At 36.2% G+C, this 17,666-nt stretch overlaps 1 protein-coding gene across 2 annotated transcripts in view; it reads right to left on the reverse strand.

Annotated features, from left to right (window-relative positions):
• VIRMA (vir like m6A methyltransferase associated) overlaps positions 1–17,666 on the reverse strand; it is a 60,346-nt gene that overhangs the window by 40,204 nt on the left and 2,476 nt on the right. For both annotated transcript variants that reach the window (XM_081258304.1, XM_081258303.1), the window contains exons 2-6: positions 11,896–12,011; positions 8,095–8,181; positions 6,961–7,009; positions 5,266–5,434; positions 518–640 (exon numbers count right to left, since the gene is read on the reverse strand). In XM_081258304.1, the coding sequence (XP_081114430.1) occupies positions 518–640; positions 5,266–5,434; positions 6,961–7,009; positions 8,095–8,181; positions 11,896–12,011 (544 nt within the window). The remainder of the gene's footprint in view (positions 1–517; positions 641–5,265; positions 5,435–6,960; positions 7,010–8,094; positions 8,182–11,895; positions 12,012–17,666) is intronic.

A 17,666-nucleotide genomic window follows, 5' to 3' on the forward strand; every position in this document is an offset into this window, starting at 1 on the left:
AGGCAGAAGGACTGGATACTGCAACTACTTAATGACATTTTGGATGATTTAGCTCGTAACACCCTTAAAAGAAAAAGTGGTAGAATTACTTGCTTTTAAAAAATATTAAGAGTATACAGTACACAACTTCATACAGTGAGAATTAAAAAAGTATGCTATGTTATGTTCTAATACAATAATCCTCTTCTTTTTTAGCTATTAAGTAACTATACAGATTTTTATCTCTTCCAATACCTACTGTTTATTTTTACTGGTGCTGTTCTGTACATACCACTATAGCACATTAACATTTTATTATCAAAGTAATGTTGCTTCAGCTTCGAATGAATTAACTGATTTCTTTTTCTTTTAACAAATTCACTTGCCAACAAAAAAACACAAGAAAACACTGCACAGAATGGGGGAAGAGGATATTCATCAAGATTTGATTACCAGCATCTAATTTTTTTTCTTTAGTCAAGAAGTACTATTAACATTAAGAGGGGAAAAAAAAAACTATCACTGATATTATTTCTACCTGGCAATGGCATGGGATCATCCTCATCATCATCAGGTGGAGGGGGTCCTGGTGGAGTTCTTGGTCCCCTTGGCTGTGGTCTTGGAGGGCTTCCATTAAACTGATCTTCTTTCTCCCCATCAGCTAATTTTATTAGAAAAAGAAAAAGAACTTTCAAATGACTAAAGTATAGTGAAATAAATGCATGACAAAAATGCTATTCATCATTTGAGTTTTCATCTTCAGAATTTATTAACTTTTTCCTTCCTGACGTGTAACAGAAATTTTGCTAATTAGTTTATAATGGGAAAGTTAGAATTTCTGATGTCCCATATATCAAAATATAATGTATGTAACTCTTGGGCATTATCCCAGAAAAACGGAGACTTATTTTCCTGCAGGAAGATGTACATGAATGCTCATAATAGCTTTATATTCAAAAGTCAAAAACTGGAAACTACCTAAATGTCCTTCAATGATTGAAGTTAAATAAATTATGATACATCCATACTATGTATTACTACTCAGCAACAATAAAGAATGATCTACTAATACACACAGAAAGTAGATAAACGTCAAAGAAATTATGCTGAATGAAAATTGCCCATCTCAAAAAGATCCCAACTTCATGATTCCATTTTGTAACATTCATGAAATAATATAATTACAGAGACAGAGAATAGATTAGTGATTGCCAGAAGTTACGGACAGGTGGGATGGGTTTGCCTATAAAGGCATAACACCAGGGAATACTGTGGTAGTACAATCAAGTCTCTTAATTTTGGTGGTGGTTATACAAAGCTAGACATGACATAAAATTACACACACATACACACGTAGACATGTATAACTGGTGAAATGTGAACAAGCTCTACAGATTGTAACAAGGCCAATTTTATTTTGATATTGTACTAGAGTTGTAAAAGATGTTAACTAGGAGAATCTGGGGATGAGTACACAGGGCTTCCCTATACATTTCTTTGCAACTTCCTATAAATCTATAATTATTTCAAAATAAAAAGGTAAAAACATATACACATACATATATATGTGTATGTATATGCAATATATGAGCTTAAGTGTCCATTTTAAAACAAGTCAGCGAGAGTGAAGTCAGACAGAGAAAGACAAATATCATATGATATTGCTTATATGTGTTATCTAAAAAAATGGTACAAATGAACTTATTTACAAAACAGAAATAGAGTCACAGATGTAGAAAACAAACTTATGGTTACCAGGGGGGAAAGGGGGTAAGGGATAAACTGGGAGATTGGGATTGACATATGCACACTACTAAATATAAAACAGATAACTTATAAGGACCTACTGTATAGCACAGGGAACTCTACTCAATACTCTATAATAGGGAAAAGAATCTAAAAAAGAGTGGATATATGTGCATGTATGACTGATTCACTTTGCTGTATACCTGAAACTAACACAACACTGTAAATAAAAATTATACTCCAATAAAATTTTTTTTACAAGTGAGTAAATTTTTTATCTACTTGTCTTTATTTATTTATTTTTTTATTGAAGCGTAGTTGATTTACAATATTGTATCAATTTCTGCTGTACAGCAAAGTGACTCAGTTATACACATATATATATCTTTTTATATTCTTTTCCATTATGGTTTATCCCATACTGAATATAGTTCCTTGTGCTATACAGTAGAACCTTGTTGTTTATCCTTTCTATATGTAATACGTTGCATCTACTAAGCCCAAACTCCCCATCCACCCCTCACCAACCCTGCCTCCCCCCTGGCAACCACAAATCTGTCCTCTATGTCTGTGAGTCTGCTTCTGCTTTGTAGATAGGTTCATTTGTGCCATATTTTGACTCCACATATGAGTGATATCATAACGGTATTTGTCTTTCTATTAGAGGGACTTCCCTGGTGGTCCAGTGGTAAAGAATCCACCTTCTAATGCAGGGGACGTGGGTTTGATTCCCTGGTCGGTGAACTAAGATCCCACATGCCGCAGGGCAACTAAGCCCACACACCACAACTACTGAGCCCGTGCGCCTCAACTAGAGAGCCACGTGCTGCAAACTACAGAACCCAAGTGCTCTGGAGCCCACGCACCACAACTAGAGAGAGAAAACCCGCCTGCCACAACTACAGAGAAGCCCATGCACTGCAACGAAGATCCCGCGTGCTGCAACGAAAGATCCCGCATGCTGCAATGAAGATCCCTCCCCCATGCGAACCCGATGCAGCCAAAAATAAAAATAGATAAAATTTTTTTAAAAACCTATTAGAACTAATAAACAAATACAGTAAATCTGTAGGACACAAGATCATTACCCAAAAATAGGTTGCATTTCTATACACTAATAATGAACTACGAGAAAGAGAAATTAACAAAATCCCCTTTACAATTGTATCCAAAAGTATAAAAAGCACTTAGGAATAAATTTAACCAAGGACATGAAATACATGTATGTTGAAAACTACAAGATATTGATGAAAGAGACTGAAGGAGACACAAATAAATGAAAAGATATTCTGTGCCCATGGACTGGAAGAATTAATACTGTTAAAATGTCCATACTAGGGGGACTTCCCTGGTGGTCCAGGGGTTAGAATTCCACACTTCCACTGCAGGGTGCCCGGGTTCAATCTCTGGTCAGGGAACCAAGATCCCGCAAGCCGCACAGCGTGGCCAAAAAAAAAAAAAAGTCCATACTCCCCTAAGCAATATACAAATTCAATGCAATCCCTACCAAAATTCCAATGGCATTTTTCACAGAAATAGAACAACAATCCTAAAACTTGTATAGAACCATCAAAGACCCCAAAGAGCCAAAGCAATCTTGAGAAAGAAGAATAAAGCTGGAGGTATCACACATTACAAACAATGTTACAGAGCAATAGTACTTTAAACAGTATGGTACTGGCATAAAAAGAGACACAAAGGTCAATGGAACAGAACAGAGGGCCCAGAAATAAATCCATGCATATATGGTCAATTAATTTACCTGTGCTTAGCAGGTAAGATATAAGAAAAAAGATTAAACTACAGTGTGTGACCACCATTAGAGCAAAGATCTCACACTACACTATTATATAAGGATTTAAGAGAAACAATGGTCATTTTGTGCTCATCAAATGCTAATTGTAAAGGAAAATATTTTTCCCTATGACCTCAATTATAATTTCAAAATTTATTCTCAAATCTCCTTAGCTCAACAGCTTACGAGTAATACTAGAGTGAGGAAAAGAGACCCTGGAAAACATGAGTCCAGCTGTCTGTTCTATAAAATGAAAGTCACTAAAGTTCATTAGAGGCTTTTGTTTGTTTTTTTATAAAGTTGCTTGTGCTTTATTTTTATTTTTTTAATATTTATTTATTTATTTGGGCTGTGCCAGGTCTTAGCTGCAGCACGCGGACTCTTAGTTGTGGCATGCAGACTCTCAGTTGCGGCACATGAACCCTTAGTTGCGGCATGCATGAGGGATCAGTTTCCCGACCAGGGATTGAACCCAGGCCCCCTGCATTGGAGCGCAGAGTCTTACCCCTAAACCACCAGGGAAGTCCCTGTTTATTTTTTTTCACCCCGCCATGAGGCATGTGGGATCTCAGTTCACCGACCAGGGACTGAACCCACGCCCCCGGCATTGGAAGCGGGGAGTCTTAACCACTGGACCGCCAGGGAAGTCCCTAGAGTTTTTATTTTTCTTGTCTTGAGTTAATAAGCAAAAGGTTCTCAAAAGCAGGAAAATCTGCCTTAGCTAAGATTTAGATATCTAAGGAAATTTGAAATGCAGTCCTAATAAAACAAATGCCATTAACATGAGTATTCCAAAAACACATACCAAATTTACTGCCTATTCTTCAATTCTTTGAAAGACAATTTTCATAGTAAACCGTGAATAACCATGGATTATATTATCATATACATATTTTAAATTTAAAAAAAGAAAAACCTCGGGTCATTTAAAAAAGCATTCTCGCAAAGTAGAGGAAGAAAATTTTAAAATTTTTTAAAAATAAAATAAAAAAGGTTTCCCTGGTGGCGCAGTGGTTGGGGGTCCGCCTGCCGATGCAGGGGACGCGGGTTCATGCCCTGGTCCGGGAGGATCCCTCATGCCGCGGAGCGGCTGGACCTGTGAGCCATGGCTGCTGGGCCTGCACGTCTGGAGCCTGTGCTCCACAGCGGGAGGGGCCACAGCAGTGAGAGGCCCACAAAAAAAAAAAGAAGAAGAAAAAAAAGAAAATGCAACCACTTCATCATAAAAGACACTCTTATAGGAAAGAATGGGAGACTGACAGATAACTTGTCAAGCCTTAAACAAGGTTCAAAAAGTAGAAGAGTTCTCTGAGTTACCTTTTCCTACTATAATGAACATAAGTGTCGCTGATAAAAGCAAATTTAAAATTCTCACCATGGGGAAATCCCTGGTGGCACAGTGGTTAAGAGTCCACCTGCCAATGCAGGGGACACGGGTTCGATCCCCAGTCCTGGAAGATCCCACATGCCGTGGAGCAACTAAACCCATGAGCCACAACTACTGAAACCCACATGCCCTAGAGCCCATGCACCACAACTACTGGGCCCATGCACAACTACGGAAGCCCACGCACCTAGAGCCTGTGCTCTGCAACAAGAGAAGCCACCGCAATGAGAAGCCCACACACTGCAACGAAGAGTAGCCCCTGCGCGCCACAACTAAAGAAAGCCCGTGCGCAGCAACGAAGACCCAAAACAGCCAAAAGTAAATAATAAAATAAAATAAAATTAAATTAAATTCTCACCATGTTTTGGATTCCTTTTCAAACTTGGCTGTGGCTGGGGAGGTGGTGGAGGTGGAGGTGGAGGTGGTGGAGAGTCTCTGTCATGACTTATGACTCTATCCACTGATCCATATATTGCCAGTGTCAGACAGTTGTACCAGCCTCTTAGCACCAAACCATCAGTATTCACCTGATTTGGGGGGAGGGGGAAGGGAAGAGATATCTTTCAAATGAATGTTTTACTATGTCAGAAGTAAACTGGTATCAAATTACTTTGTGGTTCAACTAAAGTATAAAAGTATGCTGAAAATGCAAAGGTCAATATTGGTGGAAATTCACCCAGAGGCACAACTTTTGCATGGCCCTCCAGAGTTACCATACCTAAAACTGTCTCAGGACTACATCTCCCCAGTTCTATACTTTAGGCCAATCCTATTCAAAAAGCATAACCAGATTCCCAACCAAGAGAAGAGAAATGAGAAGGAAATTAAGGGGGAGCTACTGCCAATTCATAAATTAAACCCAAATAGTTACAGGGGTCATGGAGATACACAAGAGTACAAATTGTGCCCAGTCTCAAGAATTATAAAGCCTATAAAATTATACAGCATTCTTTTTACATGACATGCAGGTATATTCTATGTATCTACATTGTACTTAAAAAGTAAGGGTAACCAGAGGCATTAAACAAATTGTTTTTGCAAAGAAACTTTATCCTAAAAAGAACAAAGACTTTATCAATGCCATTAACCCTCAATATTTCCTTATAAAACAACTTTATGTTTTTCAGAGCTTATCTATTAATCACTCTATCTTCACAATAACTATAAGAGGTAATCAGAGCAAATATTATCAACAAATAAGAAAATGAGAGTGTCAGTAGAAAAATCTGGCTAGAAACCAAAGCCCCTGACTTCTGAGTTCTCCTCCCACTCTACAGTGTTGGGTAAAGATGAAATAATAAGTAGTAATGGAACCCTAGAGGAAGGGTTCTAGAGGAAGAAAAAAAATATTATTCTCCTTGCTAACCTTAGCAAACTCTAGCAAAGGGAAATCGGGGACCAGAAGAAAGGCTCAAAGACTATGCCCATAGATTGACAGACTCTAAACAGAAATACCACTGGAAGGAAGATAAATAGATAAAGAATAAAATTTTTAGTCTAAACAAGGTGCAGAGGATTAAATACCCATCTCCCACCAAAAACAAACAGCAGGCTGAGTAGTCCCGTATTAGATCACCATTATTTTTGGATTTCGGCTCTTCCATGATTCAGATCTTTTAGATGCTTTCAGAATGGCATTTGATATCAAGAAAAAGACACTTTTGATACACAAGGAAGAAGTATGAAATATGAATTTTTAAAGAAAACTTAATTAAGGTACAATGGTGTTTAATAATAATTTATCTGCCTGTCATCTTCTGAATTTGCCCACCTAAATGAAAAGAAGGAAAAGCACAGATGCTGGCTTCTTCCTGACCCAAGTATAAAATTAGAATAAAGAGCTATATGGGTAGATAATAGCACTACAATGTCTTTGCTCCATTTTAAAATAGCTTCTGGAATACAAGAGGAATCAGACAAGAAATGATGAGGTTCTGCAGAGCTAGAACCAAGTAAGCTGACATTCTGAATCACTGGTTTATCTGAATCAAAACCTCTGAGTGGAGGTGACAACAACAGTAGTAACAAGTTGAAAACTGACTTCTACAATTACCTTTGAGTTGGGTCTAAAGATGATGGAAGTATTCTCATCATATTCCAGGCTGCCAAAAGAGTAGGAATAAACATATAGGCTCAAACACCGAACATCACAGCTCATGAAGAAGTTTTTCTAGATTCATATATTTCAATCACATGCTAGATTTGTGTTTTAATGAACTACAAAGTTTGGGTTTAATTTACTCTCCACAAAATGATATCAAGAAAAAGTATTAAACAAACCCCCCAAGATTCTGGTTCAATTGCTTTGAGGTGTGTGTGAGAATCAATGTTTGTTTAAAAGCACCCCAGGTAATTCTAATGTACAGCCAGAGTAGAGATCCATAGCATTACAGTCTTCCAAAAAAATGTATACTGGGACCAAAATTTTTTAAAAGCACCTATTTTTATCAGGTGCTGACATAAGAATGACATTCTATAATATTAAAAATTAGCTGCTTCAGATTACCTAGGTTCCCTTCATTTTAAAAAGAGGTTAAATTATCAATATAATTTAATAATAAATGAGTGGAGAATCAATAAAAGAATAAGCAAAATCTAGAAAACTTAATTCCTGACAGGGACAGAAAATTTTCCATTTTTAAGCTGCCTTTAAAAAATTTTTATTTTATAAATGAGTAAACCCATCTAACGGTTAATTAATTTGCAGACATCAAAACAACTAGTGTTAGTCATACCTAGCATGTATTATATAATTCAAAATAGGAGTAACTATAACAAAATTCTCATTTTACAAAAATGTGACTATGGAATTTTAAATTATGTAGTAGTGTGACGTAAAAAACATAGACAAAATCTCAATGTGTTTATATAGGTTTTTTTAAGAATCAAAAAGTAATATTTTCCAAATTAGAAGGTTACTATCAAATCATGTGATATGTATAATGCATACACCAATAAAAAGCAAACAAAAGATGGTTAATGTTTCACACATTTAAAATTTTATTTTATAAATAAACTCAACATGTTCTTAGGAACTTGACATTTCCTTAATATTGTCAATTGAGAAAATTAAACCCTGAGTTCTTGGGTCTACCACCATACATAGCCTTTTCTTCTATCTAAAGAATAAAAAGGTTTTGCTTACTAACTTATGAGTTTCCGGTGAAATTACCTAGTAAGTACATACCTTCCCAACCTATCGAAAACTGGGGCACTTGGTTTGCTTACATTGTTAAAGAATAAGTCTAATTGAAATGTGTGCGGTGATGTCTCCCTGTGAATGAAACAAAGTTGAAACGTCAGCCTTTACAATAATCAGTTCCTAAATTAAAACAAAAAACAAAGTAAGTACAAATTTAAGAGCAATTCTAGAATTAAGATAAATTATTCCTCATATGTAAATAACAAAAACACGGAGTTAACTGCAATATTTCCTGTAATTTTATGCACATCCAATTCTCAAGAAGTCAACTATTCACTTTGAGTATTACTGAAAAATTTTTGGCCATCAAATGTCTTTCGCCTGCTCCTTGGACCATTTTAAAACACACAGATATTTAAATTTTTTAATGTATTTTAATGGTAAATGCTAATTAATCATGATATCTAGTTTTATAATTCCTTATATCATTATTCTATTAGCAAAAAGAATCAGGAGTTAACTAACTTTAAGTTGTAAATAATAATTACCATTTAATTTCAATTTAACCCACATTCATACAGGACTGTAATAATAATTTGAGCATCAGAGCCCTAAATTGTGACTTAAAGCCCAGACTGAAATTTGTATAGCACTAATTTACATAAATATTTTGATTTTTCTATAGACTTCTATAATCAAGATTAAAGCCTATTTAATTTGCATTAGAATGAAACCTTGCTACACCCTTGCTGAAATTCCTTAGGCTCAACTAAAACCTTGATTTTTAAACAATGCATGCTTTGTTGTTTATTTACAAAAAATCCATATGGTAAAAAGTGTAATGCCCAGAGTACTCTGAAAGAGATTCCCTTATGTATTTCTGGTAGAAGTACAAACAGGTACAATCATTCTGAAAGACAATATGGCAATAAAATTCAGGAGACTGAGAAAATGTTCACACCATTTGATCCAGAAATACTTTTCTCTACAAAGTGTTTCTATGGAAAGACTAATATACAAAGACTTTTTTTCAAGAGGAGGTGCATTATACTAATAATTTGAAAACTAAAAACCATCTAATGGTCTCCACTTTAAGAACTAGCCAAATAAATAAGAGTACATTGATTTGTTAGATTATGCAGTCATTAGAAATCATATTTTCAAATAAATTTAAATGATGTTAAGTACTCCTGACATAATGTCAAATGAAATAAAGGAATACACAGAATAGCACGCAGTGGGATCAGAGCAGCATCATACATTTTATCTTACCCAAATTCAACTATATGTGCTCAACAACTCTAGTCTCTCTCTCCTAGCCTTCCTCTTCAAACCAGACCCTGGCCTCCAATATCTCAAGGAAAGGAAAAAGGACTGAAATGCAAATTCTTTCCTCTGGAGGCACCAAAGACTCAGGTCCTGGTCACTGAAAAGCGATTTAAAGAATCAATAGTAATTTGACTTCACTAGACTTTCATCTTAAAACTTGTTGACTCTAAAACCTAACCTCACATAAGATACCACATTTACAAAAAACAAAAAACAAAATATATATATAAACGCACACATATAAATTTAAAAACACATGGCCTCAAATGTTAAGATTCTCTCAGAATGGAGGGATAACAGGGGTTTTAATTTTACCTGACATAGTTCTGAATTTCAGATTGAGAAAAAATACTATCATAAAGTGTGCTGCACAAATATATCATCTCTAATATTACTTTCAACCTTGAGATTTCAGGCTTCCCAACATCTTACATATTTGTATTACTGAATCAATACTTTACTTTACTGTTCTATAACATACTGTGCATAAAGTTGTTTCTGATAATAATTTCATTTTTGGAACTATTAAAACATGAACAGCCATTCACGCCCAGCTAAGAAAAAGGAGAGAGATAAGAAGAGGGGAAATATAACAAATACTCTTACCCACTGAGCTAATGGCAGAGATTCATATTGCCTGCTGTGGTAGCCAGCCTCCAAAATGGCCCCCAAAGACCCCTGCTTCCTGGTATTCACACCCCTGTGTAGTTCCCTCCCACACTGTACCAGTAGAATATGTAATCAACAGGATATAGTAAAAGCAGTATATTGAAGTATGTCACAGTATGCCATTTCTGGTATTAAGTTATAAAATACAGCGACTGTGGCTTCCTTCTTGGGCATGCTCTCTCACTTTCATTCTTGGATCACTCACCCTGCAAAAAATACATGCTGTGACGTAAGCAACCCATAGAAAGGATCTCCTGGCAAAGAACTGAAGATCTGCCAACAGTCATGTGAACAGGCTTCTAAACTTCCCCAGCCTCAGTCAAATCTTCTGAGACTGCAACCCAAAGCCTATATCTTAGTTATAACCTTATGAGGGAACTTGAGCCAAATCAAGCAGCTCCCAGGCTCGTGACCCTCAGAAATAGTGGGGGATTAGGTTGCTAAATTTGCTACAGTTTGTTATACAGCAACAGATAACTAATAGACCTTTCTTGACCAAAAGCAGTAAAATTAGAGAAGACTGCTGGATACACTATCATTACTCCATCTTTCTCATTCTACACACATAGGAAAAGTAGAAAGAAATACAGGAAAACAGGAGATTTTATTTTCTTACACATGGCAAAAAAGATATGAAGTCAATTACAATGATTTGTCATTATAAATACTAATCATTCTTACTGTTTTGTTTTGTATTTGTTTTACCTTTGAATGACCTGAAAACATTTGAAGATTTTTATATTCACCTCTAGGAATAACCAACTACTTTTCACAATTATGAAGAAATGAGCCCTTAACTTTGGATCTGTACCATAAACAGTCACCCCTGTAGCTGGCTTAACTCTTTCAGGTAATAGAAACTGAGCTATCACAGCGTGGACATAACAAAATGTGGCATTGATACGTAAGAGTAACACCTAGGCTACAAGCTAAAACCCCACAGATATATTTATTATACATATTCATGTTTCTATAACCAAAATTTAGCTTTCCTCTCCAGTTCATGTAATTAAAATCAGAAGAAGATGATTATTCATGTTACAACAAAGATCAAATTCCTCTGTTTTATGTCAGTTGTTAAAATTATCAACAACTCCACAACAGGGAATTCCCTGGAGGTCCAGTGGTTAGGACTCAGTGCTTTCTCTGCCATGGCCCAGGTTCAAACCTGGGAACTAAGATCCCACAAGCCGCACTGCATGGCCCAAAAATAAAAATTAAAAAAAAAATTAAAAAAAAAAAAAGAAACTACATCAGGAACCATGTCTTACATTTGGTTTATTTCACAAAGAGCCTAAGAAAGAGAAATGATGCTCAAATAACTACTTGTTCAGTACAACTAATGGTAATGTGAAGCTACATATTTATAAAAAGACACACGCATCAGGCTAAGGAGATCACCAATAAGTCATGAAAACCGATACTATAAAATAATATAATAAAAAATGTAGCAACATAATAAAAGATATATTTCTAAATATTCAGACTCATTCTTACTTATTTTCAAGGAAAAAGTCACGTTAAAAATACTTCATCTACTATACTGTGCCACCCTAGAATCGTTTGGAAAATATAAACCTATTTCCACCAATTAAAAAAAAGAAATGAAGAAAGAAAAACTTAATCTAGTACTCAGGTCAAATAATGACTCTTTTCAAGTTTATAATATATGGATTATAGAGAAAACCTAGAGTCAACTACAATGCAACATAACATAACCATAACTGAATAAAGTTTTAGGTTTTTTGTTTTTAACTTACAAAATATTACCTTAAATTTTTGCATTTAAGAGTATGTTTCTAGATCAACTTTAGTCAAAAGTACTTTTAAAAAAGAAAACTGACTTACCCATATGCTCTACTGTCAGGCAAGCTGCTATGGGCTCTTACTCCTGGGGGTATGACTCGGACTTCATTGATATAAACCACACATGGAAAACGAACCACATCTATATGAGAACTTTGCTTTAAGAAAAGGGGGGAGAGGAATATACTGTAAGCAAAACAATTTGTCTATTCAAAATTTATTCACTTCAATTTGTTTCATTCAGAATGCCACATATAATTTTAAAATAAACACCACATCATTAAAACAGCGCTATTACATTATTCCTAATGGTATTAAAAACCACTCTTAAAAATAGCTGATGATAAAATGTACCTAGTTAAATCTCTCCATTTGTATAACAACATTTCCTGCATCTGCTTCCCTGCTGATGTTTTGCTTAGGCCAATACAGACCTACAATCCTTTACTGGAAACCTCTGGAGCCAGACACCGTTCAGAATCCTGACTTTTAGAATTCCTTGGCGGTCCAGTGATTAGTACTACGCGTTTCCACTGCAGGGGGCATGGGCTTGATCCCTGGTCAGGGCACTAAGATCCCGTACACGAGGCAGTGCCGGCCAAAGACAAAACAGAATCCTGACTTTTTAGATTTTCAGAAAGCAAATGATACAAACACTACATATTACTTAACACCCCCAGTGGCTTCTGGGGCAGTACCTTGTAACCAAAACATTAATACTTCTGCAGCAACATGTATAAACAGTCACACTAAATAAAGATTATAACTAGCATCATATCAGTTCAAATCAGAGCACGTGGCCAGATGTATTTAGGGCAGATTTTTCTGCCTTTTTTTGAATTTCTGAATTATAGATGAGAGATTGTGAATCTCTACTTAAATTAGCTTAATTTACCAAACTTACATACTAATATCAAGAGATAAAGGGAAGCCATTTAGGCACCGAACAGTTAAGGTAAACCCTCTCAAATTTAAAAAAGGAAAAATATCCACAAACTAAGAATTTATTATAATAACATAAATGGATAGCATAAATTTAGTGTACATTTATTTCTATGTATCATTTGACACAAGATCAGACAAATGTAGTTCTTGCGATCAATAATTTTAAAAGAAATTTTTCACATTGTTTTTCGACGATTGTTTTATATCAGCTTTACCTAGCAGTTCAGCCAAACATCATTACCTAGTGGTCAAAGTTTATAATAAGAATGGTTCATATTATTTGCATCTAGAAAGACTGAGTCCTAAGTGCCTCTTGAAACTGCAAAGAATACTGTGTCTATCAACAGACCAAAAGGCTAGTCAAATGAGTCTTTCCTAAAATGTGACAGAGGATGACTTTCCAATTTTGCATTTTAAGCTCAGAGATTAAATATAATTAAATATATAGGTATAGAAATCTTAACATAATGTTAACTATTCAAGTGTACTTTATACTCTCAAAGATATAAAAGAGGGCTTCCCTGGTGGCGCAGTGGTTCAGAGTCCGCCTGCTGATGCAGGGGACACGGGTTCGTGCCCCGGTCTGGGAAGATCCCACATGCCGCGGAGCGGCTTTGCCCATGAGCCATGGCCACTGAGCCTGCGTGTCCGGAGCCTGTGCTCCGCAATGGGAGAGGCCACAACAGTGAGAGGCCCACATACCGCAAAAAAAAAAAAAAAAAAAAGATATAAAAGAAAAAGGATGAATGCAAAGTGTGGCTGATTGCTGGTTGTTTTCCAATACAACTCTTCTTCTAGAAGTTTGAGTTGGACAAAAGTGAACTAAAAACTGCATTTCCCATATCCTGGGAAGCCAGTGTGAACATGTGATTGCTGGATTCTGATCAATGGGATGTAAATGGAAATGATGTAGGCAACTCTGGGTCATGTCCTTAAAGAGAAAATTCAGACTTCAGAAACTCCTGCCACCTCTTCTTCTATACTCTGCTGCCTTTCTAGAACACGTTATGGTAAGCTGTCTTGGACAATGCAGGCAATTCCCTAACAGTGGGAAAGGAACCTGTCTCTGACAATGCAGAGCTGTCACATTAGCCCTAGAATACTTAAAACAGATTGAAAGAGAAAACCCTATTTTATCTAACCCACTGTTATCCTGACTTTATGAGAGCAGCTGAAATTGTATCCTAATTATTACAAATATACTGTAGGTATTCAATAAATACTACAGTAGATTTATATACAAGAAAAAGCATTCTGCCTCAAACTTTGGTTCTATGTTTCCATCCTGTAGAGAACTCCTCTACTTAAAAAGTCTACTATACAGAAGCTCCTTTGCTTATATGGTTAAAAATTCTCATTAATATTTACAAAGGAAACTTAGAACAAAACTTTATTTATTCTAACCTCCTTCCACCCTGCCCCCTGCTAATTAATGAATGGTATTAGTAGTAGTTAGGGTGTCGTCACTGTGGACCTAAAAAAATGAACTTGAGGTTTTACAAATAGTCTTTCAAAATCTATTTTGTTTGTAAGTAGAAGAGCTTCTATATTAGCTGCTACCACTTTTATTCAATATTTATTTTGAAACACTTACTAAATGTCTATAATGTTCCAAGGTATGCTACGTCCTGAGAATATAAAGACAAGACATAATCCCTGCCATTAAGGTACAATCTACTGTAGTAAGTGAATAGATAAATTGCTATGATGCAGACTCACACAGGAAACTATGAAAATTCAAAAGCGTACTTACCTAAATCAGACTGTGGGCAAACATTTGTGGGGGGAAAAGAAGAGTGTCAGGGAAGGCTTCCCAAAAGAAGTAGCACCTGATCTAAGTAAGTGTTTAAGGAAAACAAGAATCAGTGGAACAGAGGGAGAAAGAGCTTTCTAGGCAAAGGGAGAGGCATGTGCAAAAGGAATGCAAACAAGAACTTGGAAGATTCAAGAAATTACAAGCATAGTTCACCAAGGCTAGAGGGCAAAATGTGGGAGGAAAATAGGGCAGAGTAGCTAAACACAATCAAGAATTACAAGAAATAAGTTTTTCATTCACTGCCAGAAGTCAACTCCAAAAATCTGTATTGCCATTTAGGACCTCTCTCCTGAGCCCCAGACCACTATATCCAACTGTCAACTGGACATCTGCATTTGAATGTCCCTCTGGCACCAAAAACTCAACAAGTCCAAAACTAAAGTGTCCTACATCAGTGATGGCACCACCATCCAGACAATGGCCAAGACAGAAAACATTGTCATCCTTGGATTCTTTCTCATTCTCTCTCACCTAAATAATTCCTTCATCCAAACATCAAGTCCTATTGATTAAACCTCTAAACAGCTCTCAAATCTGTGCATTTCCCTCCATTTCTGCTGTCACTCCTCTGGTTCTAGACACTAGGCCAAATTCCTCGGTCTTATAAACAAGTATGGTCCCTTCTCACCACTCCAAATTTATAGCCCCAACATACCCTGGTTTTCCTCATCTTTATGCTGTCACTCATGCTACGGTCTCTGCTTAGAACCCTTCCACGCTCCTCTCCCAACTCCTTTCAGATGTCAACTTTCTCTTAAAAGCTAAGCCAGATCAAGTCTAGATGAGTGCTTATCAAACTAAATTCTAATTGCTTCTTTTAACTCTCCTGTTGGAGTGGTATTTCAAGAAGACAAGAACCAAGTCTCAGTTTACTGTTATATTCATAGTGCTGAGCATATTCATTTAATGAATGAAAGACTTTTAACAGGTGCTTAATAAGAGCTGACTGAATTGTGTTTTCAAAGTTAAAAATAGTACAATGAAGTAGGGGCTTAAAATATCTAGAGGAGGGCTTCCCTGGTGGCGCAGTGGTTGAGAGTCCGCCTGCCGATGCAGGGGACACGGGTTCGTGCCCCTATCCCGGAAGATCCCACATGCCGCGCAGCGGCTGGGCCCGCGAGCCATGGCCGCGGAGCCTGTGTGTCCGGAGCCTGTGCTCCGCAACGGGAGAAGCCACAGCAGTGAGAGGCCCGCATACAGCAAAAAAAAAAAAAAAAAAAAAAAAAAAAAAAAAAAAAAATATCTAGAGGAGTACCTAAACCTAGGAAAACAGTGGGAAATCAAGGAATGGAAGGTTTTCGATTAGAGAGGTACCCAGAAAGTGAAGAACAGACTGATCAGGTTCCATGACTCAGCCACATCTATCTAAGGAAGAAGACATTGTGTGTTTAAAGGTCACAGTATAGCTGTCTCTCCTTACTTTCCTATTCCTGCAACTATCTTCTCTTCCCTATCCTCTCCTAAGGGTAAACTAAGGCTATGTCACCTATTCCTGCCACTTCCATTATCACTGCTGTTTGCATGAGTTCCAAATTGGCTTCCTACTCTAAAATGAAGTAGGACTTTCTAACATCAATAACCCTCATAAGACTGAATTTTAAGCCAGCAATTCCACTCTGGAAAGTAATAAAGAACTAATTAAAGACATATAAAACAATTTAGCCTCAAGAATATCGTATCACTGTAAAAAGTCAGAAGCCTAAATGTATGAGAATTTAATATATAAATAATAGCATTACCACTTAAAGAACTATTACACAACCAATAAAAATGATATTATACAGAATATCTTGGGAAGGAAACAGGATGGCTTGGGACAGGGATAAAAGATTTACTTTTTACTGTACACACTTTTGAATTGGTACCTCATACATGTGTTACCTAGTCAAAAAAGAGAGAATGTTTGAAAATGAAGTTTACTTTTAAAATGTTGTATAGGTTTACTTCTTCATTTATAAAGATGCACAACACATTGTTAGGTGAGAAAAGAAACTAGAAAACAGTATTATAGTTATCAGTACCTTAATGTGTGTGGTGGGTGTATACATTTAAGTGTATGTGTGTATGTATATATATATTTTTTAAATTACTAGAGGACTTGTGAAATATTTAAGAAAGTTGTTAATGATAGATGAGACTACAAAGGTGGAACTATGAAAGCCTTTGCTTTTCTGTAACTTCTAATTATTCTATAATAAAATTAAAATTTACTAAAATAACATATTTTTTTATTTTTTAAAAAGTGGCATACAAACCACAACACAATTTGTAATTCATTTAGCACTATTCAAACCCCTTCAAACATTCCCCTTGTGAAACTTGAATAAATGCCTGTCTTCCCTACCAGGTTACAAATTCCTTTGAAAGCAAGTGCAGTAAATTTTGGTTTTTTGTTTTGCTACCTGTATTGCCCCTCCTAGAGCTATGCCTCACCTTCAAAAGTGTTTTTCATAAATAATTGTTAAACGGATTCCCAACTTCCTACTGTGCGAATCTATCTGGTGTCTGACTAAACAAATCAAAAACTAAAATATCTTGTTCCCATCAAAGCCAATTCAAACCCACTTCCAGACTCTTCTATGACTAACAACGGCCCCACCAGTTCTCTAGTTCCACCAGTTCTCTATAACTAGAATTCTATCATTTTTAACTACTCTCACACAATCAGTTGCCATCCTGTCAATTCTACAACCAAAATTTATATTGTACCTATTCCCTCCTCCTTAATCCCACTGGGACACAGCACTGCACAGCTTTAGAGCCAGGAAATGTGCATTGGTATGTCTTAATTCAGCTATGCCACTTTAGGAAAGTCACCTAACTTCTCATGCTCAGTTCCTTATCTATCAAATGGGGATAACTATCTTTCAAAATTGTTTCATGAATTAATGTATTTAAATTACCAAAGCACTGTGTCTTGCACAAAATAAGCATTCAATAAATGATATCAATGATTACTGCCCATCTGCTAACTCAAGTTTTCATTATGTCTCACCTTTTCTTCCCAATTTGCCACCTCTAATGAACCATTTTAGGCATTACTGATGTACCA

Source organism: Mesoplodon bidens (genome assembly GCF_964165515.1).
Source record: "Mesoplodon bidens genome assembly, chromosome: 16".
NCBI classification, from domain to species: Eukaryota; Metazoa; Chordata; class Mammalia; order Artiodactyla; family Ziphiidae; genus Mesoplodon; species Mesoplodon bidens.